The 26,176-nt window shown below is 45.9% G+C and overlaps 1 protein-coding gene across 7 annotated transcripts in view; it reads right to left on the bottom strand.

Annotated features, from left to right (window-relative positions):
* Positions 1-26,176, bottom strand: part of LOC126272429 (homer protein homolog 2) — an 807,523-nt gene that overhangs the window by 341,392 nt on the left and 439,955 nt on the right. For 3 of the 7 annotated variants that reach the window (XM_049975288.1, XM_049975289.1, XM_049975287.1), the window contains exon 2: positions 7,568-7,654. The exons of the other annotated variants lie outside the window; for them this stretch is intronic. In XM_049975288.1, the coding sequence (XP_049831245.1) occupies positions 7,568-7,654 (87 nt within the window). The remainder of the gene's footprint in view (positions 1-7,567; positions 7,655-26,176) is intronic. 7 annotated transcript variants of the gene reach the window in all.

Raw genomic sequence — 26,176 nt, forward strand, 5'->3', positions numbered from 1 at the left:
CATGGGTGATTATAGGGAGAATAAAGACTTTGTAGTTTCGACTTGATGGAGAATGAATTGCCTTTAATAAACGGATACATTTGATGTATTAGGTAATTGCCTCTGTTTCGCATGTGATCTATGTCCACCACAGCAAGTCATTCCTTCATGTGCAGAGCGCGCGTGTGAGGGAGGGAGGGAGGGAGGGAGGGAGTGAGTGAGTGAGTGAGTGAGTGAGTGAGGGAGGGAGGGAGGGAGGGAGGGAGGGAGGGAGGGAGGGAGGGACCAGGGGCGAGTAATATAGGTTGTTCCATCACAGCTGTGGAATGCGTGATTCAATTTCAACCGAAATTTGTACACTTAATATAAACTGTCTGGAAAAAAAAGTATGCGCGAGTCTGAGTCTGATGACACATCTAGCACTACTAGCGAGAAATTAGGTTGGGATGGAGGAGTGAGTAGGGAGGGGGAGGGGGGAGGAAGAGAACAGGAGACACACAGCCTTAACACTCCAACTGGCAGGATACTGTAGGGGAAAGGGGTACCATTCAAAAATTATCCAAATTGACGAATTAGTACCAAATCGAATGGTTTGGAGGACGCTACGTGGATTGGTACAGCTATTACATTTCACGAGCAATGATATGGGGGATAAAAATGACCGAAAACAACCGACAAAAACCACAGCATATTTTGTGTCTTGCACAGGATTTTAAATTAATTTATGTACTTTTTTAAACTTTCAAAATATGGAAATTAAAATTGTTTTCAGACTATATAGAAATTTGAATCAAAATGGCTCTGAGCACTATGCGACCTAACACCTGAGGTCATCAGTCCCCTAGACTTAGAACTACTTAAACCTAACTAACCTAAGGACATCACACACATCCATGCCCGAGGTAGGATTTGAAACTGCGACCGTAGCGGTCGCTCAGCTCCAGACTGTAGCGCTTAGAACCGCACGGCCACTCCGGCCGGCAAATTTCCATCCTTTTGATATCTAACGTAAGACTGAAACGTAAACGACAATAGCAGATAACCAGCTAGTAAACGACGAAAACTGAACTGGATGGAAGCCCACTGCCAACAGGCGAAGACCGTGCAGGCCGTGGCCGGAAACGGCACAAAGGCGACCCACCGTCGGTCGTAGCCGACATTAACACGCCAGAGGAAAAGGCTCGAACCAACAGGTCCAGTCCGTCACAGAAAGGCTACAGCGTGTCGCTAAATACACCCTGCGTTAGAAAATGTCAGAGGCTGTAGCCCCACACACAACAGCGTAGCTTTAATAACGGTTGGTTGGTTGGTTGGTTGCATGGAGAAGGGACCAAACTACGCGGTCATTAGTCCCGCGTTAATAGCAGCATCACGATAAAGGTACTACCTCTGAGCACAGACAGTCGTTACGCTCGTATTTCTGAGTTTAGGTTCAGCGAGAATGAAGAGGCGCTTGACAGTTTGGTCGTCACTCACGATGGAGAACAAAAATCTGCCAACGGAATGCTTGCTGGAAGATCTGAAAACTTTATTTCAGATTCACGTCTCGCCTGTGATAGTGAATTTTGTCACTACAGTACTCGTATCGCGCGCCTGTATTGTAGTTCGGCAAATATTTCGTTTACTTTGCCTTTGGGTGACGTAATTCAGTCATGCCAGATGGAATTTAGCCTGTATTATCTGAATCACATAGTTTGCATACGCACTAGACAAGACTTTTCTTCACTAAAGGGTACAAAGGTAATAAACTACGGCTATTTTGTAAATGACTGCTTGGAACTGTAGCGATGTCAGCAGGTTCATAATTCAGTACTGTTCTTTGTTCTCATAAAACTGTTTTAGAGCTGGATACCTACTCTTCAGAAACTCTAGACTGGATAACGTAATACGCCGGCAGTTGCTGCCAAAGTACTGGTACTCGATGGTAAGTCCGCCCTGCCAACCGCGCGGTCTAACTTGCTGCTTCCTAAGCGGGAAGGCGTGCCGTGCCGGTCCCCGGCACGAATCCGCCCGGCGGATGTGTCGAGGTCCGGTGTGCCGGCCAGCCTGTGGATGGTTTTTAAGGCGGTTTTTCACCTGCCTCGGCGAATGCAGGTTGGTTCCCCTTATTCCGCCGCCGTTACACTATGTCGGCGATTGCTGCCTAAACACTGCCTCCACGTACGCGTAGACCATCATTACTCTACCACGCAAACATTTGGGGTTACACTCGTCTGTTATGAGACGTTCCAGGGTTCCCGGGAGGGGTGGGGGGTGGGGGGCACTATAGGCCGAACCGCACTATAACCCTGGGTTCGGTGTGAGACGACGGTGGGGTGGGTGGAATGCTGTGGGGTTATGGACCACTGAGGGCTACGGCGGGATGAAGCCTCTCCGTTGTTTCTAGGTCCCCAGTTCAATACACAATACACACACTCTCGATGGTAGAGATATTCCTGATATGGTACATGATGACTTTCGAGTCTTTAGCATCCTAGTGTCACTTGGTTGAGGAAGGAAGGAGGATAACGGTTTAACGTCCCATCGACACAGATGATTTTTGGTTTGTGGGCCGCTCAACTGTGCGGTTATCAGCGCTCCTACAAATTCCCAACCTTTGCTCAGCCCAATCTCGCCACTTCCAAGAATGATGAAATGATGAGGACAACATAAACACCCTGTCATCTCCAAGGCAGGTGAAAATCACTGAGCCCGCCGGGAATCAAACCGGGGACTTCGTCGGGAAGCGAGAACGCGACCGCTAGACCACGAGCGGAGGACCCGTCGACATAGAGGACATTAGATCTGGAGCACTTGGATGGCGGTTATAGCAGAAACGACCGGTTTTCGGCTACATCGGTTTTTTTCCTGTCAGATTACTCTGTTAAAACCGCTAAAGATCACTGGTTTCTGATGTAACCGATTTTCTGTTTCTTTATTCCTATCATTTCCTGCAATAAAAGCAGAAATCTAACGAAGACTGAAACAGTTTACCTATCAATTTCAAAAGACACAGAATCAAAACATTAAACAAGCAAATATAGGGTAACTTAGACTGGCCACCATTCGCTTCTTTTCTCGGGAAATGGTGAAAAAAAAAAAAAAAAACCTCTCCGGAACTCTGGTCAAAAATCATAAAACTATTTGGGCATTACGAGTTGTCAGTGCTGAAGAGAGAAAAGTGAAGTTTCAGAACTCTATTTTTCGTGTTAATTTGTCCGTTTTCAGGGACTGCAAGTCAATGAGCCAAAACATTACGATCACCCGTTTAATAGCGTGTTGTTCCACTTTTCAAACGCAGTGGAACACAGACTGCTTGCCATGGATTCTTCGAGTCCTTGCCAGGGTCCCAGAACTATGTGGCACCACATGTCTACGCACAGGTCAGGCAGTTCCCAAATTACGGGGTGTTGGTTTGTGGGCGCGCAGCTGGCACCCGATGTGTGGGTACAGATCAGGCACGTCTGTTGGTCAAGACATCAATGTGAGTTTACTACAATGCCCCTCAAGCCACTGTAGCACGATGCAGAGCTCGCAAGACGGACGTTTATCCTGCTGGAAGATATCCCCGTAGGAGGAGACTTCGAGCATGAAGCGTTGCAGATGCTTCACGATAATGTTCACGCAGCTCACTGCTGTCTAACTGAGTGTACCCCGAAGCGCAATTCTGCCCTCACCGGCTGCTTCTGTGGCGCGTCGCGTGTTTCGTGCAAACATTCGCCTGGGTGACGGCGTGTAAGGACCCAACCAACGACGTGGAGTAACGAGAAATGCTATTCATTCGAAAGGTAACACGTTTCTATTCAACAGTGAAAACTCAGTGATGCTGTACCCGGTGCAATCATAACTGCGGATGTCGTTGGGTAAACACAGGAACTCGTAGCGGTCGTGTGATATGAAGCTCCATGCTCAACAATGGCCTCTGAACGGCGTGCCTGCAGCAGGATTTTATTCCGTCGTCTGATCTGTCACAGATCGCTGGCTATCCTGGATTATACAGTGGAGGATCCTCCGACCTCTACGTTTTGTGACGAGACGTGGTCGTCCAAACCATACGGCCTACGCGTTATTTCACCGCCCTTCAACCAGTTTCCACAAGGGCTCACGACAATATTACATCAATATTACATTTCAGATATTATCTTTTCCAGCTGTAACGCCACCACAATTTGCACTCTGTCAAAATCGATTATATCAGTGGATTTCCGCATTTGCGGCCTGTATCTTCGCTTTAATGACTGCTCATTCCTCTCTCTTGCGCTTACATTCTTTTCTTACTGCAGCACATGCCCGCAACACCACCAAGAGGCGTTCAGCCTCGCGGTGGGCAGTGGTCATAATGTTTTCGCTCATCGGTGTATAGACAAAAGCAACACATCAGTTACTTTCTATTTTTATAGTATAATATGAATCATTTACTGTTAAGTTTAATTTATTACTGTTACCACAATTCCCCACCTCTTTATCTTTCATTGTAATGGCAGACTAATCTTTAATTTTTTAAAGCAAATGAAGCTCTGTACTTCATTGCTACGTCACTTCGTAAAGATATTTCCAGACTACAATTGGTACCGTTCTGCAATACAGCGGATGTCCGGCGACGACAGCAAAAAGTATCGTACAGACCAAGTGGTTCAAAATGGTTCAAATGGCTCTGAGCACTATGGGACTTAACGTCTGAGGACACCAGTCCCCTTGAACTCAGAACTACTTAAACCTACCTAACATAAGGACATCACACTCATCCATACCCGAGGCAGGATTCGAACCTGCGACAGACCAGGTGGGGTCAAATCTTTAACACCATACGTACACGCCAACCTTAAGCCACGACACAGTAACACGGACATTATTGTCTCAGCAATACTGCACCAATTCTTATGCCATGTGTGTGTTGCTCGTTTCTGTCGGCATTGTTATTAAAACAGCACTGATCGCTTTTCCGATTTTCTATAACAACACTACACTTCAAACCAATGCAAATTTTTCGAATGAAATTACTCCTTTTTTAAAAAGGGTTTCTTTAAAAATGAAAATTTCGGCACTGCTGCTACGGCTAACTCACGCTTCGGTGTTTTCACTGGTTATTAGTAAAAGATCGCCTGTTATAACTGAGAGCAAACAAATACCCAATAATACAGGTTATTCAAAACTAATATACCGATATCAGTTTTAATCTGTCGGGTTTTCCTAAGCCAGGGAAGGAAATAGCCTATACCTCTTGAAAGAAATCATCCTGACATTTGCCTGGAGTGACTTAGGGAAATCACAGGACCTAATCCGGTACAGATGAGAACGGTTACATACATGGACCAACGTGGTACGAGTTATTGCGCACGTATGGATTTTGTGTCACGTGTATGATGCAACGAAACTCTTGTTTTTGCATAGTATCTTCAATTTTTAATTGGGATGTTTGTCTCTTCCAGTCTCGGAAGACCTGATTCTTTGAGGCAGAAACGAAAATTTGAGGTAATTTAGTACAACAGACGAAGCTTTGTCCCGTCTACAGATTCAGTTTAGATGGTGCTGGAGTGTCCTTCGTCCTAAAGTAATATTGTAGAGTACATGAATTTTAAGAATGCGCTTGAATTTCTACCGTCCTGGAAGCAAGAGCTAGACGCATCAGACCACCCTAATGGATCCCGCTTTGATGTTAAACGCCGTGTCTCACTGGGGTGCCACCAGCAGCAAACACTGAAATGCTGCACTGACTTTTCATCCTATTCTCTGCGCAAGGAAGACTACTGCCTAGCAGAAACCAACTGCAACCAGTTTAAGTTACAGCAGATCAACACCACCCCCCCCCCCCCCCTCCCAATCTGCGGTCGTTACTACGCAAAAGCGGTAGCAGGTGCAACACAAAGCTGACGCCGATTTTCCCTACGGAACGGCCTTTTTGAAACACGTATTGCAGCACAACGAGGATCAGGAGCTTATATTTCCGAGATCAAGGCCAAGATTCATCGGCGTTTCCCCGCAATTTTATGGCTATCGTAAAACTTACGCGTCCGTTCGTCTAGCGCAGTGGTTCTAAAGAGTCTATATTCACTAGAAATAATTGTTCATTTACGACATTACGTAACCTTATGAAAGACATTGAGAGAAAGAAAACTAATCACTAAATCTTCAGAATACTAATTGTTTTACGCCTTGTATGGAGCATACGTCATTTTGATTTTATGTGAACTAGGTATGTGAAATGAAAGAATTGTATTTTTACCAGTTCTTAAAACTACTCACGCTAGCAGTAACTAAATTTGAACTCCTGTACTTTCATCAAAGGCTGAACAACAGTGTCTGTTTTGAAGGAGTGTTTTCGCATACAATTTCGTTACGTTAGATGTTGCTTTCATTCAGTTACATAACGTATGGCCTGGAGCTATAAAGTACTTGCCATTGGATGACAATTACATATCAAACGACCTGGAAGTTCTATCGAGCCCCCTCAGTTATTTGTACTGTAACTAGACCACAATCTCGTTTAACTTCTTCACATTCACGGATCGCGAGATCATGTCATTAATAGTTACATTTACGTACAATATTCTGTCAGAAATATTTACCGTTCTTTCATTACATATCGATGCATGGACGTGGACGACTGTTCATCTCTCTTTTTCATCGTACCACCTTCACAAACATGGACTTGGGGAAACAGATTTGTTAATATAAGGAGGAGACGTGCAAATATTAATGCCACTCTGCCACTTCATACTACAAATCAACACTTTAATACTCTGTCGTTTCCCATTTGTGTAAACCTCTCGTCTTCCCACAGTCTGTTCTGCAGCGTTTAGCTACTTTCAGATTTTCTTTTTCCAGGATATTCCATATTTAGCAATGGAGTGGGTTCTCCTGACGCCTAATGAAAGAGGAGTACTGGATTAGGTACTCCTTACATATAATGAAAGAAGAAAGAGTGAGAATTTGTTATCCATTGTTTCTCTACTTAATACCGACACAGCATTCCACTAAAAACTATCGCCATCGTGCTCAGCGTGAGGCTGGTCAAGGTGTGCTCGCGAGTCCCATCTTGACTAACGTCCGCTGAGGGAAACACGGACTGGTGATTACGGCCTCATTTACGCTCGCTTCTTAATGGGCCAGTGCTCAACGCACTGGGCACGTATTCTGGAGGAAGACAGTCCACATCCCCGTCCACTCAAACGGATTTAAGTCTCCCTTGGTTTCCTAAATAGTTTACATAAAATTCCGGGTTCCTTTGAAGACGACACCGCCGATTCCCCGCGCCCCAGCCTACCGCAATCCCACCACGTGCTGTTTCTGATGTCCACATCATAGAGGGGGGATTAACCCCCAATCTTCCATTTTAAGACACGAGACATGTGCTCCTGCGGGTGATAAAAAGACTGTGTTTATTTTACTAAGTCAGTCAGATTGGACAGGGTGCCATGAGAAAGGAATTTGCGAATTACTGCTTCTGTACACGTGGGCTACATACTACACTCACAAAGAATACAGGAAACACGCAACAGAACTCCCATGCTAGGATACAGGCACAAGACGATGTTGGGTCAAAGTTCGTGGGTCGGTTAGGCTACATGCTTTTACCGGGTTTTAAAAGAAGCCGACACCAGGAACTCACCGACAGCAATGTATGTCTGTGCTTTTAATATCGCTCATGTCCTCATTTACCATGCAGGAGTGATTCATCCCCATGACGTCGCAGTTTCTGCAAAGAAACATCAAGAGAGTTTTAAATGCATCGTATACTTTGCGATTTATTATCTCAACACGTATGCCACACACACATTCCACAGTAGCTGCTTACAACATTTACAGAGTCGGGAAGGCCGACGCAAAATACAACAGCAGCGGTTCCGGTAGACGCAGTGCCGTAGTGGGTGCCGACCAGTCTCGTGCAACGACGTTGGTCTGCAAATTAATGTCACGAAAAAGAAAAAAAGTCAAAAAATAGTATTCTGGTAATGGACTTAACAGTTTAAATATAATATTCACAGTTTCGTATTTTTCCGTTCCAAAAAATGCGTGACTGTAAGCAAACTACAAGTAGGGTGTTTCATGGCACGCATCTCGTGGAAGGGGGTTAAGTGTTTCCGGGGAAAGTAACCGTTTACCCATGCCAATGCAGATGACTACCACACAGCTCTACTGAACAACTGGCTGTTCTGCGCCTCGTTCACGGACTACATGTCATTGGAACAAGTGGGTTGACATATCTCCTCAGTAATTATCTGTGTGTCGCCTTGAAACGTAGGAAATCGAAAGAATGGGTGGTTAATCATGACGGCCAGCCACACACGGTATTGTGGTAGTGCAAAGGCAAAATTTGAACATTTGTACCGGACCGGGACTCGAAAACGTATTTACCGATTCTCATAGATCGTTGCCTTAACAACTTCGGCCTTTCGCACACCGTCCGTAACAAATTTCCGATGTATCTCATGCTGGGATGCAGCATCCCTAGGAGTTCGAAACTTATTTGTGCATGCGTACTGAAACAAACGTCGAGGAGCTGTCGGACACGTCCGTCAGGACAGACACCTCTCAGAAATACAATATGTGATCAAAATTATCCAGACACCCCAAAAAACAAAAGGTTTTCATATTAGGTGCCACATATTGCCAGGCACTCCATATCAGCGAACTCAGCAGTCATTAGAAAAGTGAAAAAGCAGAATGGGGCGCTCCCGGAACTCAGGGACTTCGAACTCGGTCAGGTGATTGGATGTCACTTGTGTCATACATCTGTATTCGACATTTCCACACTCCTAAGCATACCGAAGTCCACTGTTTCCGAAGTCATAGTGAATTGGCAACGAGAATGGACACGTACAGCACAAAAGCGTACAGGCCGACCTCGTCTGTTGACGGACAGAGACCGCTAACAGTTGAAGAGGTTCGTAACGTGTAGTAGGCAGTCATCTATCCTGACGATCACACAGGAATTCCAAACTGCATCAGGATCAACTGTAAATAAGATGACAGTTACTTAGAAGGTAAGGAAACTGATTTCATGGTCGAGCGGCTGCTCATAAGCCACAAATCAATGGCAAACGACGCCTCGCTTGGTGTAAGGAGCGTTAACACTGGACGATCGAACAGTGGAAAAACATTGTTTGGAGTGACGAATCACGATACACAATGAGGTGATCCGATGGCAGGGTGTAGGTATGGCGAACGTCATCTGCTAACGTGTGTAGTGCCAACAATAAAATTCGGAGGTGGTGCTGTTATGGCGTGGTCATGTTTTTCATGGAGGGGACTTGCACCCCCTTGAGGTTTTGCGTGACAATATCACAGCACAGACCTACATTAATGTTTAACGCACCTTCTTGCTTCCCACTGTTGAAGAGCAACCTGTTCATAATGCACGGCCTGTGACGGAGTGGTTGCACGTCAATAACATGCCTGTAATGGACTGGCCTGCACAGAGTCTTCACCTGAATCCTATAGAACACCTCTGGAACGCCGACTTCGTGCCAGGCCTCCCCGAACGATATCGACACCCCTCCTCAGTGCAGCACTCCGTGGGTAATGCGCCAGCATTGCCCAAGAAACCTTCCAGCACCTGATTGAACGTACGCCTGCGAGAGTGGAAGCTTGTCATGAAGGCTAAGCGGGGGCCAACTCCATACTGAATTCCAGCATTACCGATGGAGGGCGCCATTAACTTTTAAGTTATTTTCAGGCAGGTGTCCGCATACTTTTGATCACATAGTGTATACAGTTATCTACTTGTATGGAGCCGAAAACTGATGCACAGATAGCATGCTGTTACATCTATACTCCGAAAATGTTACTTTTACCGAAGGGAACTTGGTGTACCACACTGCCAATTTCTTTGCTGCTCCAGCGTGAGTGGTTCGCGGGAAGAGTGGCTTTTCAAGCATCCACGTGAACGCTAATCTCTTTAATTTGAACTACGCAGTCTTTTTCCGACATATACGCAGGAAGAAGTAGTACGTTGCTTGACTCTTTCTAGGAACATATGCTCTCGGAAGTTAAAAATAAACCGACCCATGATGCACAATGACACTCTTGGAGCGCCTGCAACTGGAGTTGGATGCGCGTTTCCGTGATACTTTCGTGTTTCACTGAAGATTCGTCTAATGACCTCGTCTGGCACTGCCTTTTCCAGGATCAGTTTTATTAGGTCTTTGAACTTTATATCGGCTCTCCCACACTGTCTGCTTGACGAAAGGAAGAGTACCGCCGACAGTTTAATTTTCCCTTTAACAGAACGTCTTGACAGTTTAATTTTACCTTTAACAGAACGTCTTACCACACAAACACATATTCAAACGAATCTCCTCTCATATTTCTAAGGATAATTTACTTCTCAGCAAATACGCAAGTCTATGTGTGTTATCATCACGAAATAACTTTAACTGAGCTTTTCTATCAGATGCACTCTTGGCAAAAAGTTCTAGTACATTTCATGAATATTGCGTCAGGTTCTGTACGGACATGAATACAGTAAGTTACCATCTATCAACACATAAAACAGATTAACATTATTTAAACGATTAACTACTCAAACCGTGTACCTTTAAAATACTAACAGATAGAGCCCAGTAAGTTACAGTTAAACGGTGTTCGGAGTGTTTCCTTCTGATTCTGTAAATATAAGCCAAGCCACAAACTACTCAGCAGATATCCTGTTAAGACACGTGTCATAATGTTGTTTCGACAACAACTGGTTCCCGAACGTACACCTCGCTTAGAAAGAACCAGATGTATTTCAACAACAGATGTGAATAGATGAAAATTTGTGACAGTATTACTTCGAAAATGTTTGCTGCGTTTCCAAGAGGGTATATGACAAATTATTCTACAGGATTATACTTAATTAAACTATTATGACATAGACACAGACATACGAACGATTTTCGTACTACATATCCTGTGCAACTACATGATTTCACCCTTTAAAACCATTTTATGCCACTTGATATGAACGCCTTCAGTCTTTAAAATATAGAATTTAAAGTGTCTCGGGTAACAATAATCCTGCGGGAACTAAGACAATTTGGCTGTATGATTTTTCAGCAATGCAAATGCAACTATAGACACTCGAATTCTGAGTGGCCTTTTCTATTTTCTTTCTAACTTTTGTACGCCTTTGAGCAAAAAAATTTGAGACATCTGCTGCATGATATTCCATGCGAGTATGTGATAAAGAGTCTGTACCGACCGCCGGCGTGACAGTCCACTGCAGGACAGCCAAGCGCGCTCAACCGACGTATCTAATCGCAACCAGATAGCTGGGTGCCCGAGGCCCGGCACACTGCATCTCCTAGACAGCACGCGTGCGCGCAAGGTGTGGCACGTGCTGCCATGTCAGCGAGGTATAGGGCGTACCTTGCTCTGAGGAAAACTGTCACGGGCAACAACGTGTGTCAATGAGAGTCTCTGCCTTACACTATCGCGGATTATAACAGCGGACAGAATGGCCACAGTGACGCAAATCGCATACCGTGTGAATGCCAGACTACAACAACCAGTTGGCAGCTACCTGCACGCTACGTACCACGCAAGCCGCCGGCACCCCCCAAGTGTCCCTCTGCTTGTGGCACTTCACAGGGTACAGACATTAACATGGGCGCCGCAGCCGACTGATCAGTCGAGTTATGCGTTAGTACACTCTGCTGGCTTAGTGTCTTCGTACGTGGAAGTCACACGAGTCAACTGATTTCGCTTCCAAGCGGGGCACCGTTCAGACGATGCGAGTGTTGTTGTTGTTGTGGTGGTGGTGCTGCTGGGGTGACACTCTTGGATGCCTGTCTGCCGAGTGCATCCAGTGAATAGATATAAGGGTACACTCACGGAGTCTCAGCCGGCAAGGAATTTCTCAGCACTAATACGTCCAATTTGGTCCAGCCACCTCAAGATTCCATTTACTTAACACATCATACACAGCCTTGTTTCGGTAAAATAATCGTGAGGATATTCTTGGACAAAACTACCGAGCAGCGAAGAATGCGGCCTGCTTGGAGCTGCTGTAAGTAAAGTATTTTGGGCCCGCGAGTCCCCAATATTAATCTGTAACTTCCATTTTAGTACACACAAGACACAGTCATGCTGTTACTGGAACACATCCACGGGTCATTTGAACGAGATTCTTATAACGATCTGATTCTGATGACTCTTCTCTTCAATTTCAGAAAGTATCCATCAGATGCGAAGTAGCACGTTTTTGGGACTTGACACAATGGCTACATTTCCAACATTTGCGAAAACGACGCTATTTTCGAACGCAACAAAGATGGAATCATAGATATGATTCCTTCTTTTCGCTGTCCTCAAAAATAAACTTTCAGAAAACTAATTTAAATTGGGCGGTGCACTAGTGGAAGGATTAACGCCAACATTTCAGACATGGTAATTCTGTCTTTGAAGAGCAACGTTAACCTATGCAGTTGCGACCAGATTATATTTCTCCAGGTACTAGCCTTTCGAGATGGCACTGTAGCAGAACCACTGTTGGATGACAACGTGATATAAAGTTTCACGAACTGAGAACGACACAGCGACTCTAGTGTCAATTCGAGTCCACGCATACCCCTGAGGCACCAAGAGGTCGCAGCCCGCGACACACACGTGCATAGCGGCAATGCGTGGTTCGCAGTCTCCTTCCTTCGATTCCACGTTAAACCGTACGTCCCCTTCCCCCGGTTAGATAAACTGGGATAGGTTAGGGACACCGAAGTCGCCGATGTGGCGTCCGATTCGAAGACTTCACCAGGCCACTGAACAACACGAAATTATTAGTTTACCCGACGATAAGTCAGATCGTACCTAGACTCGTTAGATGCAGCTCTCCACGTTAGTCTATCCTGTGTAGGCGTTTTCAACTACGTTAACTACTGCACGCTAAATTCATTTGCATCAGCTTATGTGATCGAGCCTTGATATTCATCTACAGTTTTTAATGCCTCCCCATTTCCCTCCATTACATTTTATCTGCTTTTGTTGATGTTCATCTTAGAGCCTCTAATCAATACACTATCCATTCCGCTAACTGTTCTTTCACCTTCTGTTGCATCTCTCACAGAATCACAATGTCATCGGCAAACCTCGAACTCCTGATGTCTCCTCCCTGAATGTTAATTCCTTTACCTATTTTCTCCTTTGTTTCCTTTACTGCTTGCTCAATGTACAGATAGAAAAACATCTGCGTAGGTTATAACACTGTCTAACAGTTTTCTCAACTACTGCTTCCCTGTATGTCGTTCAACTCTTATAGCTGCAGTCTGGTTTATACACAAATTGCAGAGATCTTTTCGTCCCCTCTATTTTAACTCTGCCATCTTCAGAATTTAAAAGCTTGTAGTCAAGTCAGCTGCTTCCTCTAAATTTAAACACGCCTTTCTTCAACAAATCTAAGATATGTCGTAGGGTCAGTACTGTCTCGAATGTTCCCACATTTCACCGGAATCGAACTAACCCGAAGATCTTAATAATTGCAAGGGTCGTCATCTACAGGTGCTTTGTTCCAACTTATGTCTTTCAAAGCTTGTCAGATACTGCTCGCATTATCTTATCCGCAACATATTCATCAACTTCCCCTTTCCTTCGATGACACAGTCTGCTAGTTTCCTTCCTTTACGTAACCCCTCTACACTCTCCTTCAGAGCACAAAGGGCGAAATATCAGAATAGAACATCAATGGTAGTTACGACTGGGCAAATCGATGAAAACGTACTGCAGTAACCTTGCTTCAAGGCAAATGGAAGCCCAGATCATTGCCTTTACCGACCTTTTGGGCGGGATTTAGACGCACAGTATAATTGTTATAAGCCTATAAATAGCAGTCATCCTCCTTTATTAGTGGTTTCAAAACCGCAGTTCAAGCGGACATGATTTACGAGGTCTTCGCCTCTTCGCAGCAACGATGGCAACACGCGACCCTGGTTACGCGTCATTTGTGCTTCCGAAACACATTAATGCCAGCAGAGACGCCCTTTAGAGCGCTCGCGTTTTATGTCGGGGAAAAATTTATGAAAACAATTTATATGATAATTCTGAGCGGCATTTTACAGCGGTTCCGCACTTCAGTCAATAAAATGTGACAGCCCATTACGTTCTGAAGTATGAACTACACTACAGCTGGATCGTAGCATAATCGCTCTGTGCCTGTGAAATATGTTTTTTGTTTTTTATGTTTTTGTGTGTTCTTGCTTGTCGAATTTATTTATCAGTATTTGTTTTACTGATAGGTAAGCCAAAATAACAGACAAATAATAACTAACTGTGCATAAGGAAGCGTTGGCAAAGGCGCGAGAGAAAATAGCACTCCGTCTTCAGGCCACAAATGGCCCATCGGGTCCATCCGGCCGCCGTGTCATCCTCAAGGAGGATGCGGATAGGAGGGTCGTGAGAGATCTACATCGCCCTCATGGTCGTTATGATGGTTTTCTTTGACCGGAGCCGCTGCTATTCGGTCGAGTAGCTCCTCAATTGGCATCACGAGGCTGAGTGCGCCCCGGCAAGAGAAATTAGGATAAAGTTTTATTTCTATGAGAATAGTGACAACTACTTCTCCTCTATACTTATATGGATATGGTGTCTGTTCTTTCGGACATGTCCGAAAGAAGAGACACCATACCCATATAAGTATACACCCTAGCGATACCGGCCATGTCCTTCTGTGCGGATGCACAGATATTCCTCGAACTCTTACGGAACTGAGAAGAATGTCTTCCACGAGTAATGAGTGTGTTGCGGTGGGACACTACGAATGTAGTGTGTGGACATATAAGGTGAGAATGTGAGTGTCGCCGGAGGGGTGTGCGAGATAGTCCCTGCAGTCGCACTATCATCTGTGCCTTAGGTGGCTCAGATGGATAGAACGTCTGCCATGCAAGCAGGAGATCCCGGGTTCGAGTCCCGGACGGGGCAAACATTTTCATCTGTCCCCGTTGATCTATATCAATGGCCGTGCGCCGCTGACGGTATTAATAGAATTATAATTACTTCTCCTCTGGCGAAGATTCCAGTTTACACGCGCCAGCTAGCAAGCCGAAATCTTAAGATAACAGCCTTTAGTTTCCAAATACACTCCTGGAAATGGAAAAAAGAACACATTGACGCCGGTGTGTCAGACCCACCATACTTGCTCCAGACACTGCGAGAGGGCTGTACAAGCAATGATCACACGCACGGCACAGCGGACACACCAGGAACCGCGGTGTTGGCCGTCGAATGGCGCTAGCAGCGCAGCATTTGTGCACCGCCGCCGTCAGTGTCAGCCAGTTTGCCGTGGCATACGGAGCTCCATCGCAGTCTTTAACACTGGTACCATGCCGCGACAGCGTGGACGTGAACCGTATGTGCAGTTGACGGACTTTGAGCGAGGGCGTATAGTGGGCATGCGGGAGGCCGGGTGGACGTACCGCCGAATTGCTCAACACGTGGGGCGTGAGGTCTCCACAGTACATCGATGTTGTCGCCAGTGGTCGGCGGAAGGTGCACGTGCCCGTCGACCTGGGACCGGACCGCAGCGACGCACGGATGCACGCCAAGACCGTAGGATCCTACGCAGTGCCGTAGGGGACCGCACCGCCACTTCCCAGCAAATTAGGGACACTGTTGCTCCTGGGGTATCGGCGAGGATCATTCGCAACCGTCTCCATGAAGCTGGGCTACGGTCCCGCACACCGTTAGGCCGTCTTCCGCTCACGCCCCAACATCGTGCAGCCCGCCTCCAGTGGTGCCGCGACAGGCGTAAATGGAGGGACGAATGGAGACGTGTCGTCTTCAGCGATGAGAGTCGCTTCTGCCTTGGTGCCAATGATGGTCGTATGCGTGTTTGGCGCCGTGCAGGTGAGCGCCACAATCAGGACTGCATACGACCGAGGCACACAGGGCCAACACCCGGCATCATGGTGTGGGGAGCGATCTCCTACACTGGCCGTACACCTCTGGTGATCATCGAGGGGACACTGAATAGTGCACGGTACATCCAAACCGTCATCGAACCCATCGTTCTACCATTCCTAGACCGGCAAGGGAACTTGCTGTTCCAACAGGACAATGCACGTCCGCATGTTTCCCGTGCCACCCAACGTGCTCTAGAAGGTGTAAGTCAACTACCCTGGCCAGCAAGATCTCCGGATCTGTCCCCCATTGAGCATGTTTGGGACTGGATGAAGCGTCGTCTCACGCGGTCTGCACGTCCAGCACGAACGCTGGTCCAACTGAGGCGCCAGGTGGAAATGGCATGGCAAGCCGTTCCACAGGACTACATCCAGCATCTCAACGATCGTCTCCATGGGAGAATAGCAGCCTGCATTGCTGCGAAAGGTGGATATACACTGTACTAGTGCCGACATTGTGCATGCTCTGTTGCCTGTGTCTATGTGCCTGTGGTTCTGTCAGTGTGATCATGTGATGTATCTCACGCCAGGAATGTGTCAATAAAGTTTCCCCTTCCTGGGACAATGAATTCACGGTGTTCTTATTTCAATTTCCAGGAGTGTAGTTCCACAGACCTTACTATGAGTGGTGTTTACACGGTAGGCAACACTCATGTAAAGCGGTGTGTTATGAAAGTCTTCAGATTGGAAACACTGTGGACGAACCTACAACGATGTTACCGGCTCTCTCTCTCTTTTTTTTTTTTTAAAAAAAAGCTTGACGAAACAGCTACTGTGACATACGAAAAGTTACAAATGGTTCATGGAGAATATTATCTACGCACCCCTTAACTGTTCAGGGGGCACAAATACTTCTTATCAGCCCGACAAGAAGTGGAAGACGAAGCTATTGCAGGTAGACTTTAAACCCCTGTAAGGAAGACAACCTGGGAATAATGAGGCGTCTTCTGAGGTCAGATCGCCGCCTGACGGCGAGTTACCTTTGAAAGTGTTTAGCGCGCATCCCATGTTAACACACGATTTGAGTACACAAGAAGATGGTTCCAAAGAACCCCACGGTTGAGTACGATAACAGGAAGGCTGCGTGCCTGAACCGTCTCGAGGGGGGAGCAAAAATTATTCTTCAGTCGCGTGATCACAGATGGCGAATGGTGGATTTTCGAACCCGAAATCGAGAAAAAACGTCAGAGTCAGGAGTGACACAATGCAAACTTCCCATGCCAAGCAAGCGAGAATGAGTAAAAATAAAAACGATTGTTTTTCTGTCTGTTTTTGCAGTTAAGCGATCGTGCTCATAGAATATATGCCTGCAAGCCGGACAGGCACAATGACATACTTGTTGTTGTGGTCTTCAGTCCTGAAACTGGTTTGATGCAGCTCTCCATGCTACTCTATCCTGTGCAAGCTTCTTCATCTGCCAGTACCTACATCCTTCTGAATCTGTTTAGTGCAGTCATCTCTTGGTCTCCCTCTACGATTTTTACCCTCCAATACTAAATTGGTGATCCCTTGATGCCTCAGAACATGTCCTACCAACCGATCCCTTCTTCTGGTCAAGTTGTGACACAAACTTCTCTTCTCCCCAATCCGATTGAATACTTCCTCATTAGTTACGTGCTCTATCCACCTTATCTTCAGTATTCTTCTGTAGCACCACATTTCGAAAGCTTCTATTCTCTTCTTGTCCAAACTATTTATCGTCCATGTTTCACTTCCATACATGGCTACACTCCATACAAATACTTTCAAAAATGGCTTCCTGACACTTAAATCTACACTCGATGTAAACAAATTTCTCTTCTTCAGAAACGCTTTCCTTGCCATTGCCAGTCTACATTTTATATCCTCTCTACTTCGACCATCATCAGTTATTTTGCTCCCTAAATAGCAAAACTCCTTTACTACTTTGTGTCTCATTTCCTAATCTAATTCTCTCAGCATCACCCGACTTAATTCGACTACATTCCACTATCCTCGTTTTGCTTTTGTTGATGGTCATCTTATATCCTCCCTTCAAGACACTGTCCATTCTGTTCAGCTGCTCTCCCAAGTCCTTTGCCGTCTCTGACAGAATTACAATGTCATCGGCGAACCTCAACATTTTTATTTCTTCTCCATGGATTTTAATTCCTACTCCGAATTTTTCTTTTGTTTCCTTCACTTCTTGCTCAATATACAGATTGAATAACATCGGGGATAGACTACAGCCCTGTCTCACTCCCTTCCCAACCACTGCTTCCCTTTCATGTCCCTCGACTCTTATGACTGCCATCTGGTTTCTGTACAAATTGTAAATAGCCTTTCGCTCCCTGTATTTTACCCCTGCCACCTTCTTATCATCGGCAAATTCTTTAACGATCCAGAAAACGGTCGGCACGTTGTGATCAGGTAGTGCACGCACCTGGGAGCTGCACCACGGCACTGTGGCCTGTCGCATGGTAATCTTTGTCAATGTGTTTTCCGCAAGAAGTAATCCCTTAACCTCCCCATTCGCCGGATCTAAGTAAATGCGACTTCTCTGTGCTGCCACAACGCAGAAACCAGTTCAACGGGCGTCACTTTGGAACTTCGGACAATGTCCGACGAGCAGCGAACTATTCCAGGATAAGCTTACCTGAAATGAAAAGAAAACTGGAAATAACCCCGCCCGTCGCTGTGTAATTGCGACGCGGAACTAAACTACCTGAAGAAAATAAAGAACCAAAAGACATGGTCCGATGGTAATGTAACATCGCGCACGTACTCACCATCGGCGGGTATGCACTTATGATACTCTGACAGGTAGAATGGTCACCAGACTGCATTAGTGTCGTTCATGTTTAGGATTGATGCCAGGCTTGGTAGGGTATATAAGGGACGTGAACTACGACAGATGTTGAGTGATCCCTCCGAATGACACAGAGAGACGGCGTCATCAGCACCTGACAGTTTGAAACAGGCCTCAATGAGGGTCTCCATTTGACCGTCTGGCCAATTGGTGCAATATCCGTATTTGTGGGGCATTTGGATGTGACAGTGGCCAGGTATTGGACTGCACGTGAAAGTGAAGGCAGGCACACTCGTCGCCAGGGTTCTGGTCGACCACCTCTGACCGCAGTGTTGAGCACCAAGCACGTCGTAACCCCTCCACATCTGCACCTGCCATCCGAGAACAAAAAACTGATTCCTTGCACCATTCTGTTTCATCTCGCGCTACTGGTCCGAGACTGTAAACAGCCGTCTGTATGCTGCCACAACATCAGAACACAAACGGGTGCGTTTGTAGCGGGGCCGTGTCCGGGAAGTATGGAATGCTGATGAATGGCATCACAGTGTGTTCAGCATTAATTCGCCGTTCTACACTTTCCCAGATGACCATCGTGGGTGAGTACGACAGCGACCTGGGGAGACGTCACATTATTCAAGAGTTTTGGAGAGGCGAAAATGTGTTAATCCAGACGTCATGTTATGGTGAGGCATGTGATACGACGTCCGCCCCGATAGCTGAGTGGTCACCGTGACGGATTGCCGTCCTACGGGACCGGGTTCGATTCCCGGCTGCGTCTGGGATTTTCTCCGCTCAGCGACTGGGTGTTTCATCCCCATCCGGCGCGCAGGTCGCGCAATGTTGCGTAGAATGTAATAAGACCTGCACCAATGCGGCCGGACCTGTCCCGTAAGGGGCCTCCCGGCCAATGATGCCAAACGCTCATTTCCATTTGCATGTGATCCGACTTCAGCTCACGACTGCTAGTGATTGAAGGAGCTGACGGCACAACAACGGTACGTCACGGACACCCTGAGCTCTCGTGTGTTACATGTCAGATAACAGTATCGCGTGCCATTTTCCAACACAACAATGGTGGCCCACGCATGGCACTTATCTCTATGAATTGTATGCTTGATGCTGGCATAGTCCCGAGGCAGTAAGATCCCCAGACCTGTCCCCGATAGAACACGCAGGGACTCAGCTCTGACATCAACTCCGTGCCGGTGTCGGTTACTAGGGTATCAAGGACCAGTGACGACAATTCTGGGTCAGCTTGCCTCAGGATATGAAACAACGGCCTTAACCGAATCAGTGCATGCATAGAACACAGGTGGGTGCGATGTCATACTTATAACTGAGCCCATACTGCCACGTACTTCGTACAAATTACTCGATTTTTTTATCATTTAAGTAACGTCACATAACCACTGAATCCTTCAAGTTTCATTTTGTATCCTCCTCCCCGTCTAGGTGCTTCACCTTTTCTGCTGGGTAGTGTATTTTTAAGGGAATACCTTGAGGCATGGGAAGACTAACTCATGGTCAGAAAAAAGTCGATGTAACTATTTTTCAGCGACAGCTCGCACCCAGACCTATTACGTACACTTAATTGCGACATCGGGCTTCCGCTCTTTAAACAAGAGTACATGGGCTGGGAACCCCTGCAGGCCATACGCGTGGCAATCAGCCAGGACTTAGTGAGCACGGCAGGCAGCTACGAGACTGCATCTAAGCTACCGTGTGAGGAACCCTGTATGTGCGTAATGCAGCGAAGATCTTTGTGCACCGACACCAGCCAACGCTTCCCACACGCGCGCAAATAGGGAACATCGGTACAGAGTGTATTTAAAGTAAACTTGAGTTTCATCCTCAGAGTGGCGCTACTTGCACCCCTCTTACGCGAAATTTGAAGAGAGATCTTCATTCATATATAGAAACACGAATATCACCTTTCATTTATGTTGCACAACTCCTTCTGAGTGTCGTTTTCATTGTGTCAGTGTGTTATTCTGTGGCTGTAGAAAAGAGGGGTCAGCGCGAACTTTGACACGTGGAACCCTAGCTGCAGGTACGACGCCTTCAGGGTGCTAATGCTGGCAGAGCGAGGCCTGCCTTCTTCAAGCACGAAATTCCTTAAATTTATGCGCGGCATTAAAAAGTTGACAGAGCGTTCTTGATCGCCTTATGCATGCCTCCGAACAGTAAGCGCCCAACCACACACTTTATTAGCGCCCAAATGCACTCTCAGCAGCGCTCTGCAGATCTCACTGGACACCTGGAGCCGCATCTACATGAACTCAATTTACAGGGTCGCCTGCATATGCATGTGCCGACCGCCATGTATATTTATGGCAGTAAACGGCAGTAGGGACTGCCCGCCGCTTAGAACTCCCTCACTTCTTGCCGCACAGTGGACAGGTTCCCACCGAAATCAGGGAGGAGAATTTTCAGGCTGCTGTAAATAACCGAACTCCATAGGTCACTTTACGTCTTGGTCCTGCTTTCAAGTCACTGCAGTTGTCGGCCAACGTTTCCCCAAACAGCAGATCCCAGGCTTTCAGTAGGAGACTCAAAGGACAGCACAAAGCATCTATCTACACCTTCATTGGCATAGAGGTGTTCTAAATCATCAAATTTCTGTAGATGTAACATTCGACACAAGTCAAAGCCCCAATTTTTGATTACAAAGACTGTTTGAAAACATGGTATTCAAAATAAAAACCCTCTCCTCTTTTCTAGTTGCCGTTAACACCTGTGTGTGTGACTCATTCCGATGATCTTTTTATTTCATAATACAAGCCTCTCCTCAACGAAAACCTGATTGGCATTCTCCATTTCGCGTTTTGCCCTCTGCAAGGCAATATGAGAGAAGAGAAAACACTGGCTGTTAACATGAAGTCGACTTTGCCTTTCCTGGTGTAGACTCCGGGCTTCTAATCACTACATTCGTTACTCTCGTTTCTGATGTTTAGTGACGGTCCGACGTCGTTTTAACAATTAAATATCAGTCCAGCAAACTGTTCCAAGCCATCACAAGAAATAGTTCACTTACTACAAACTGTAGTGAGTGGTGGACAAGAATTATCCATTAATTTCAAGACGCTGTTAGCAACTAATAACGAGGTAATATATAAATTTAAATTTTTAGTGAATGGACAAATGACTTTTTTTTTAAATCCTACATTGGCGCTCGCGAGTTACAGTTTACACTTTTGAGCAGACGTGAACCATAAGAATTCAAATGTATGTTGGTTTACCTATGTCATACGCCTTCTCGATGGTCGTCTAATATGATGCCTTAGCCTAGATTTTACTGTAGTTTTCATATGGGCAGCAAAATGGCGAAGTCTGAACTACGTTGCTCGTTTCTTATTGTGGACGCAGCAGATTCCTTTCAGTCCTTCCGCAACCGAGCAACAGCCAGAGTGACAACTACATGCACATTACGTTAATTGTTGCGTCCTTCTCCGAGATCCGTCTCATAATCATTCGCAATGGTCTGCTGCAAGTAAGTGGTTGCAGATCCGTTTACTCTAGATGCCGGCTGCCGTACAAAACGAGTCACAATGAAACATTCTTAGCGTTGGGTACCAGGTAACGTCTAGATTTGAGAACTCAGGAGCCTGGCACAATAAGATGCTTAGAACAAAATTAAAAAGGTGTGCACGACATTAACTATGAAAAATCAGTCTTCTTGCGTGAGAAAGCACTGCAGAGACGCTTATCAACTAATACCGCTTACGCTCAATTACAGTACGAGAGAGAATCCATGTCCGACTATCTCATTTAGATTTTCCGTGATTTGTCTATATCGCTACAGGCAAATGCCGGGATAGTTCCTCTGAAAGGTCACGAGCGATTTCCTTCCTCATACTTTAAACAATCCGAGCTACTGCTCTGTCTCTAATGATCTCGATGTTGACGTGACGTTAAACCCTAATCTTCTTTTCTTTCCTTTCATGCTATGGAAAAATTACTCAGCTTCAATATATACTATCTGCATCTTCTTCCACATCAGTCCGTTCCACAATCCCAATCACACCGTATTTTTTCATGCCCAGTGCTGAGTTTAATATTACCTTAGAATAGAACTATGCTTACTAATACCAATTAATTTTAGTTACATTTTCTGAGATCAAGGTCCTGACGTAAGCCTAGTACCGATGGACCTGATTTAGACTAAAATTTTTGTTACAAAAGTATTTTCACTGCCGAAGCACCTTAGCATTCATTTTACCAAATTATATATTTAGCAGTTCGCACTTTGCGAAGCGCACATTTCCATCAGTGTGTCTCATCGCACACTACATTTGCAAACGCTTGTGGCTGAAACAGTGTACCTAATACATCCTACAGCGATAAGCAAAGCTCCTGCGAGAAACCTTATAATGCAGTTCGCTACATCGTGGGGCTAAGACGTGTCCCTCGGCATCTTTAGACATACGGAGAACTCCGTCAACCGCAAACATCCATGGAAAAAAAATAATAATAATAAATAATAATCCGGGTGTCTACTGTGCACCCCGTCCTTTACATCTATGCTGATGTCCCTCTTCGTCCAAAACTGCAGCAAAACCTCGTCTCCTGCAGCCTGCAGTCATGACGAGAAAGACAGCCCTGCTACCGCCTTCGGCGGCCACGACGTAACGAATGACTACGCTGCTTCAAAGAACAAACTACTTACCACTGGCGAGCAGCCATCGCTTAACGTCTTACGCTGTTTTCCGCAACTTACCTGAAACAAAAAATAAAACATTATCAGGTTAAACTCCTTGTTCTGACTATTAAAGGCAATGAGTTTTATACTAGACGAGTCGTCATTCTGACCTGTAATGTAATTCTACGGAAAAACAAATCAAGAGAGCAAAGTAAGTTAGAATATGTGCACTGTTTTATATGGGCATCCCGATCCACCTTACAAACAAATCAGATATTAAAACAGATTCCTTTACTGCGATCAGAAGACCATCGCAATACAATATTTACTACTCGAAACTAAGTACCGGAGGTAGTATTCAAAATATGGTTTCGACGTGTGTTTACTATAGGTGAGAAACCAGGTACACCATCATGACAGCCTTGCTTAGCTTCTGTGTGTCCGCACTATTTGGGGTGTATTATTTCAGATTTTCACGTACTTAATAAATACATTGATCGGACAGAACATTACGACCGCCGACCTACTATCGATATCAGTCCAGGCGGCAGCAGCGTCACCTGGCGAGGAGTGACTGCTGGTCAGACACACGCACGGTGCATGTAGTATCCGTGAGCGTGCTGTCCGCGTGTATGTAGAACGGGGAAGGCCCACGATCAATCTGAGTTTGACAGAAGGCAGATTGTGACGGCCCGAAGGTTCGGTACGTGTATTTCGGAAACTTCACGTCTTGCCGGGTGTTCGAAGAGTGCTGTGACGCGTGTATTCAACACACGGCGAAACGAAGGTGAAACCACGTCCAAATGTCGAGCGGTTGGGCGGCCACCCAATACAATATCAGACTTCACTGCTGGGCAGAGTACAAGTGTGTCTGAACATTTCTAACGATAGGCCTCCGCAGCCGACGACCCACCTATGTGGCAATGTTAACACCACATCGGCAACTACAACTGAGATGGGTACCTTCAGGACTGGACGTTGGCGCAGTGGCAGAGCGTTGCATGGTCTGACGATCCCCGACACCACCTCCATCGTGCCGATGAGAGGGCGCGAATCCGTCGTCTTCCAGGGGAACAGCTCCCTGACACATGTACTGCGGGACGGAGGTAAACAGGCGGCAGATTCATTATGCTCTGGGGCTTCCATGGATCCAGTGGAGCTCGTGCAAGGCACCACGACGCGAAAGGAGTATCGTACACTGGTTGCAGACCACGAACACCCGTTCATGAAAATCATGTTTCCCGACAGTAGTGCCATTTTTCAACAAGATAATGCACCATGTCACAAGACCTGAAGAAATGATGGAGTGGTTCAAGGAACAGAGTGGCGAGTTGCAATTTGCAATTTGTTTGCTGGCCACCCAACTCGCCAGATCTCAACCAGGTCGAACACATCTGGGATATGACTGAACGTGGCGACAGAGCTCATAGCCCCGTCCCCGGAATTTACAGGAATTAGGTGACCTGTGTGGGCAGATGTGATGCCAACTCCCTCTAGCCCCTACCAAGACCTCATTGCTTCCATACCACAACACGTAGCCACCGTTATCCATGCCAAAGGTGGAATATCGGCTATTATGTAGGTGGTCAAAATGTTCTGACTGATCAGTGTCAGCCTGTAGCCAGTGGTTAGTACTTCAATTCACTACCGGCATATGGTAGACATTCAAAAGTGTTCTGTTTATCATCCCACTTAGAGACAAAATTGTTTTCGCGAGGCAGAAAACTGTTGGCTTTTGATATAATTCCACGGTATAATAGGAGGAAGATATCGTGTTACGCTAGTAACTGCAACAGATTGGCTCTGCTTGTTGTGATGTGAGAGAGAGAAAAAAATCAAACGCTGTGCAGCTTATTTAACAATAAAAGCGCCGTGAGCCGTCAAACAATATCAGTAATTCAAAAGAACTTGTGATAAAATCGACTGCAGCACAATGCATTAAAAATGAATTATCTGAAGCACAAAACCCTCTCTTGAAACTGTATATTGGCAACAGCGAAACAATACCCTCTTTTTGAGCGTGTTTATAATCCCCGGCCATTGGATGTTTAACACGCCAATGACTGAAAGCAGGAATAATTCAGTTGAGTAATTGGAACGACAGTAAAGGGACCCATCTAAAAACAAACTGGCATCTGCTTTGAAGTTTCGCAGTGCTGAGAACGACGCCAGAGCTCCGGGAAGCTCATGAATAAAAACGATCTTTAACTTTGACAAAGTTTCCTCAAACAACTCTCAGACTACGTTAGTTATTCAGCAATTCCAAAGTCGCCTGCAACAGGGAGAGTCGCGTCTCATCTTAAAACATAACTGCGCTACCGTGATACTTACATTTAACATGTCACGTATGAATTTCACAGACAGCCAATTTGCATCATTAAATGCAAAAAATACACCGTGAATCACTTCCCAGGATGCCTTACTGGTTTGGCAGATCGCAGGGTATCATTTTATTGTATACGATAACGCACGACCGGTTGCTACAAATGTATACCGCATTTTCAGATAACTGTCTCTGTAATGCGCACTTAGGAATCTATGTTACTTCAGCGTCAAAATTTGTACCGTAAGAGCTGACTGGAGCGAGTCAGTGACGTTCTTGAGTTGCCTGGAAGACAAACATAAACGTATTCTCCCTCTCACATTCTCGAATTCCGCAGTGGCGGCGCTACTTGCCCTTCTAGCCCTGAGGTAAGCGGCCAACTCAGCTTAGCGCACGGTCGAATTACACACACCAAAAAACGTTTTGCATCACCCTGGTTCCCAGAACTCCTGAAGATAGACGTTGGCTGTGGATACTGTACTACAGACGCAGTCCCTTTGTTCAGAGATGTCACTAAAGATGTAAACAACAAGGCATGAGCAGCGCCTATTAGACGGAGGGGGTCCGACAGCCGATCAGTTCCAGTCATTCCACCAGGAAAGATGTACACAGCTCGTGTTGTC

Source organism: Schistocerca gregaria, chromosome 5 (assembly GCF_023897955.1).
Source record: "Schistocerca gregaria isolate iqSchGreg1 chromosome 5, iqSchGreg1.2, whole genome shotgun sequence".
NCBI lineage: Eukaryota > Metazoa > Arthropoda > Insecta > Orthoptera > Acrididae > Schistocerca > Schistocerca gregaria.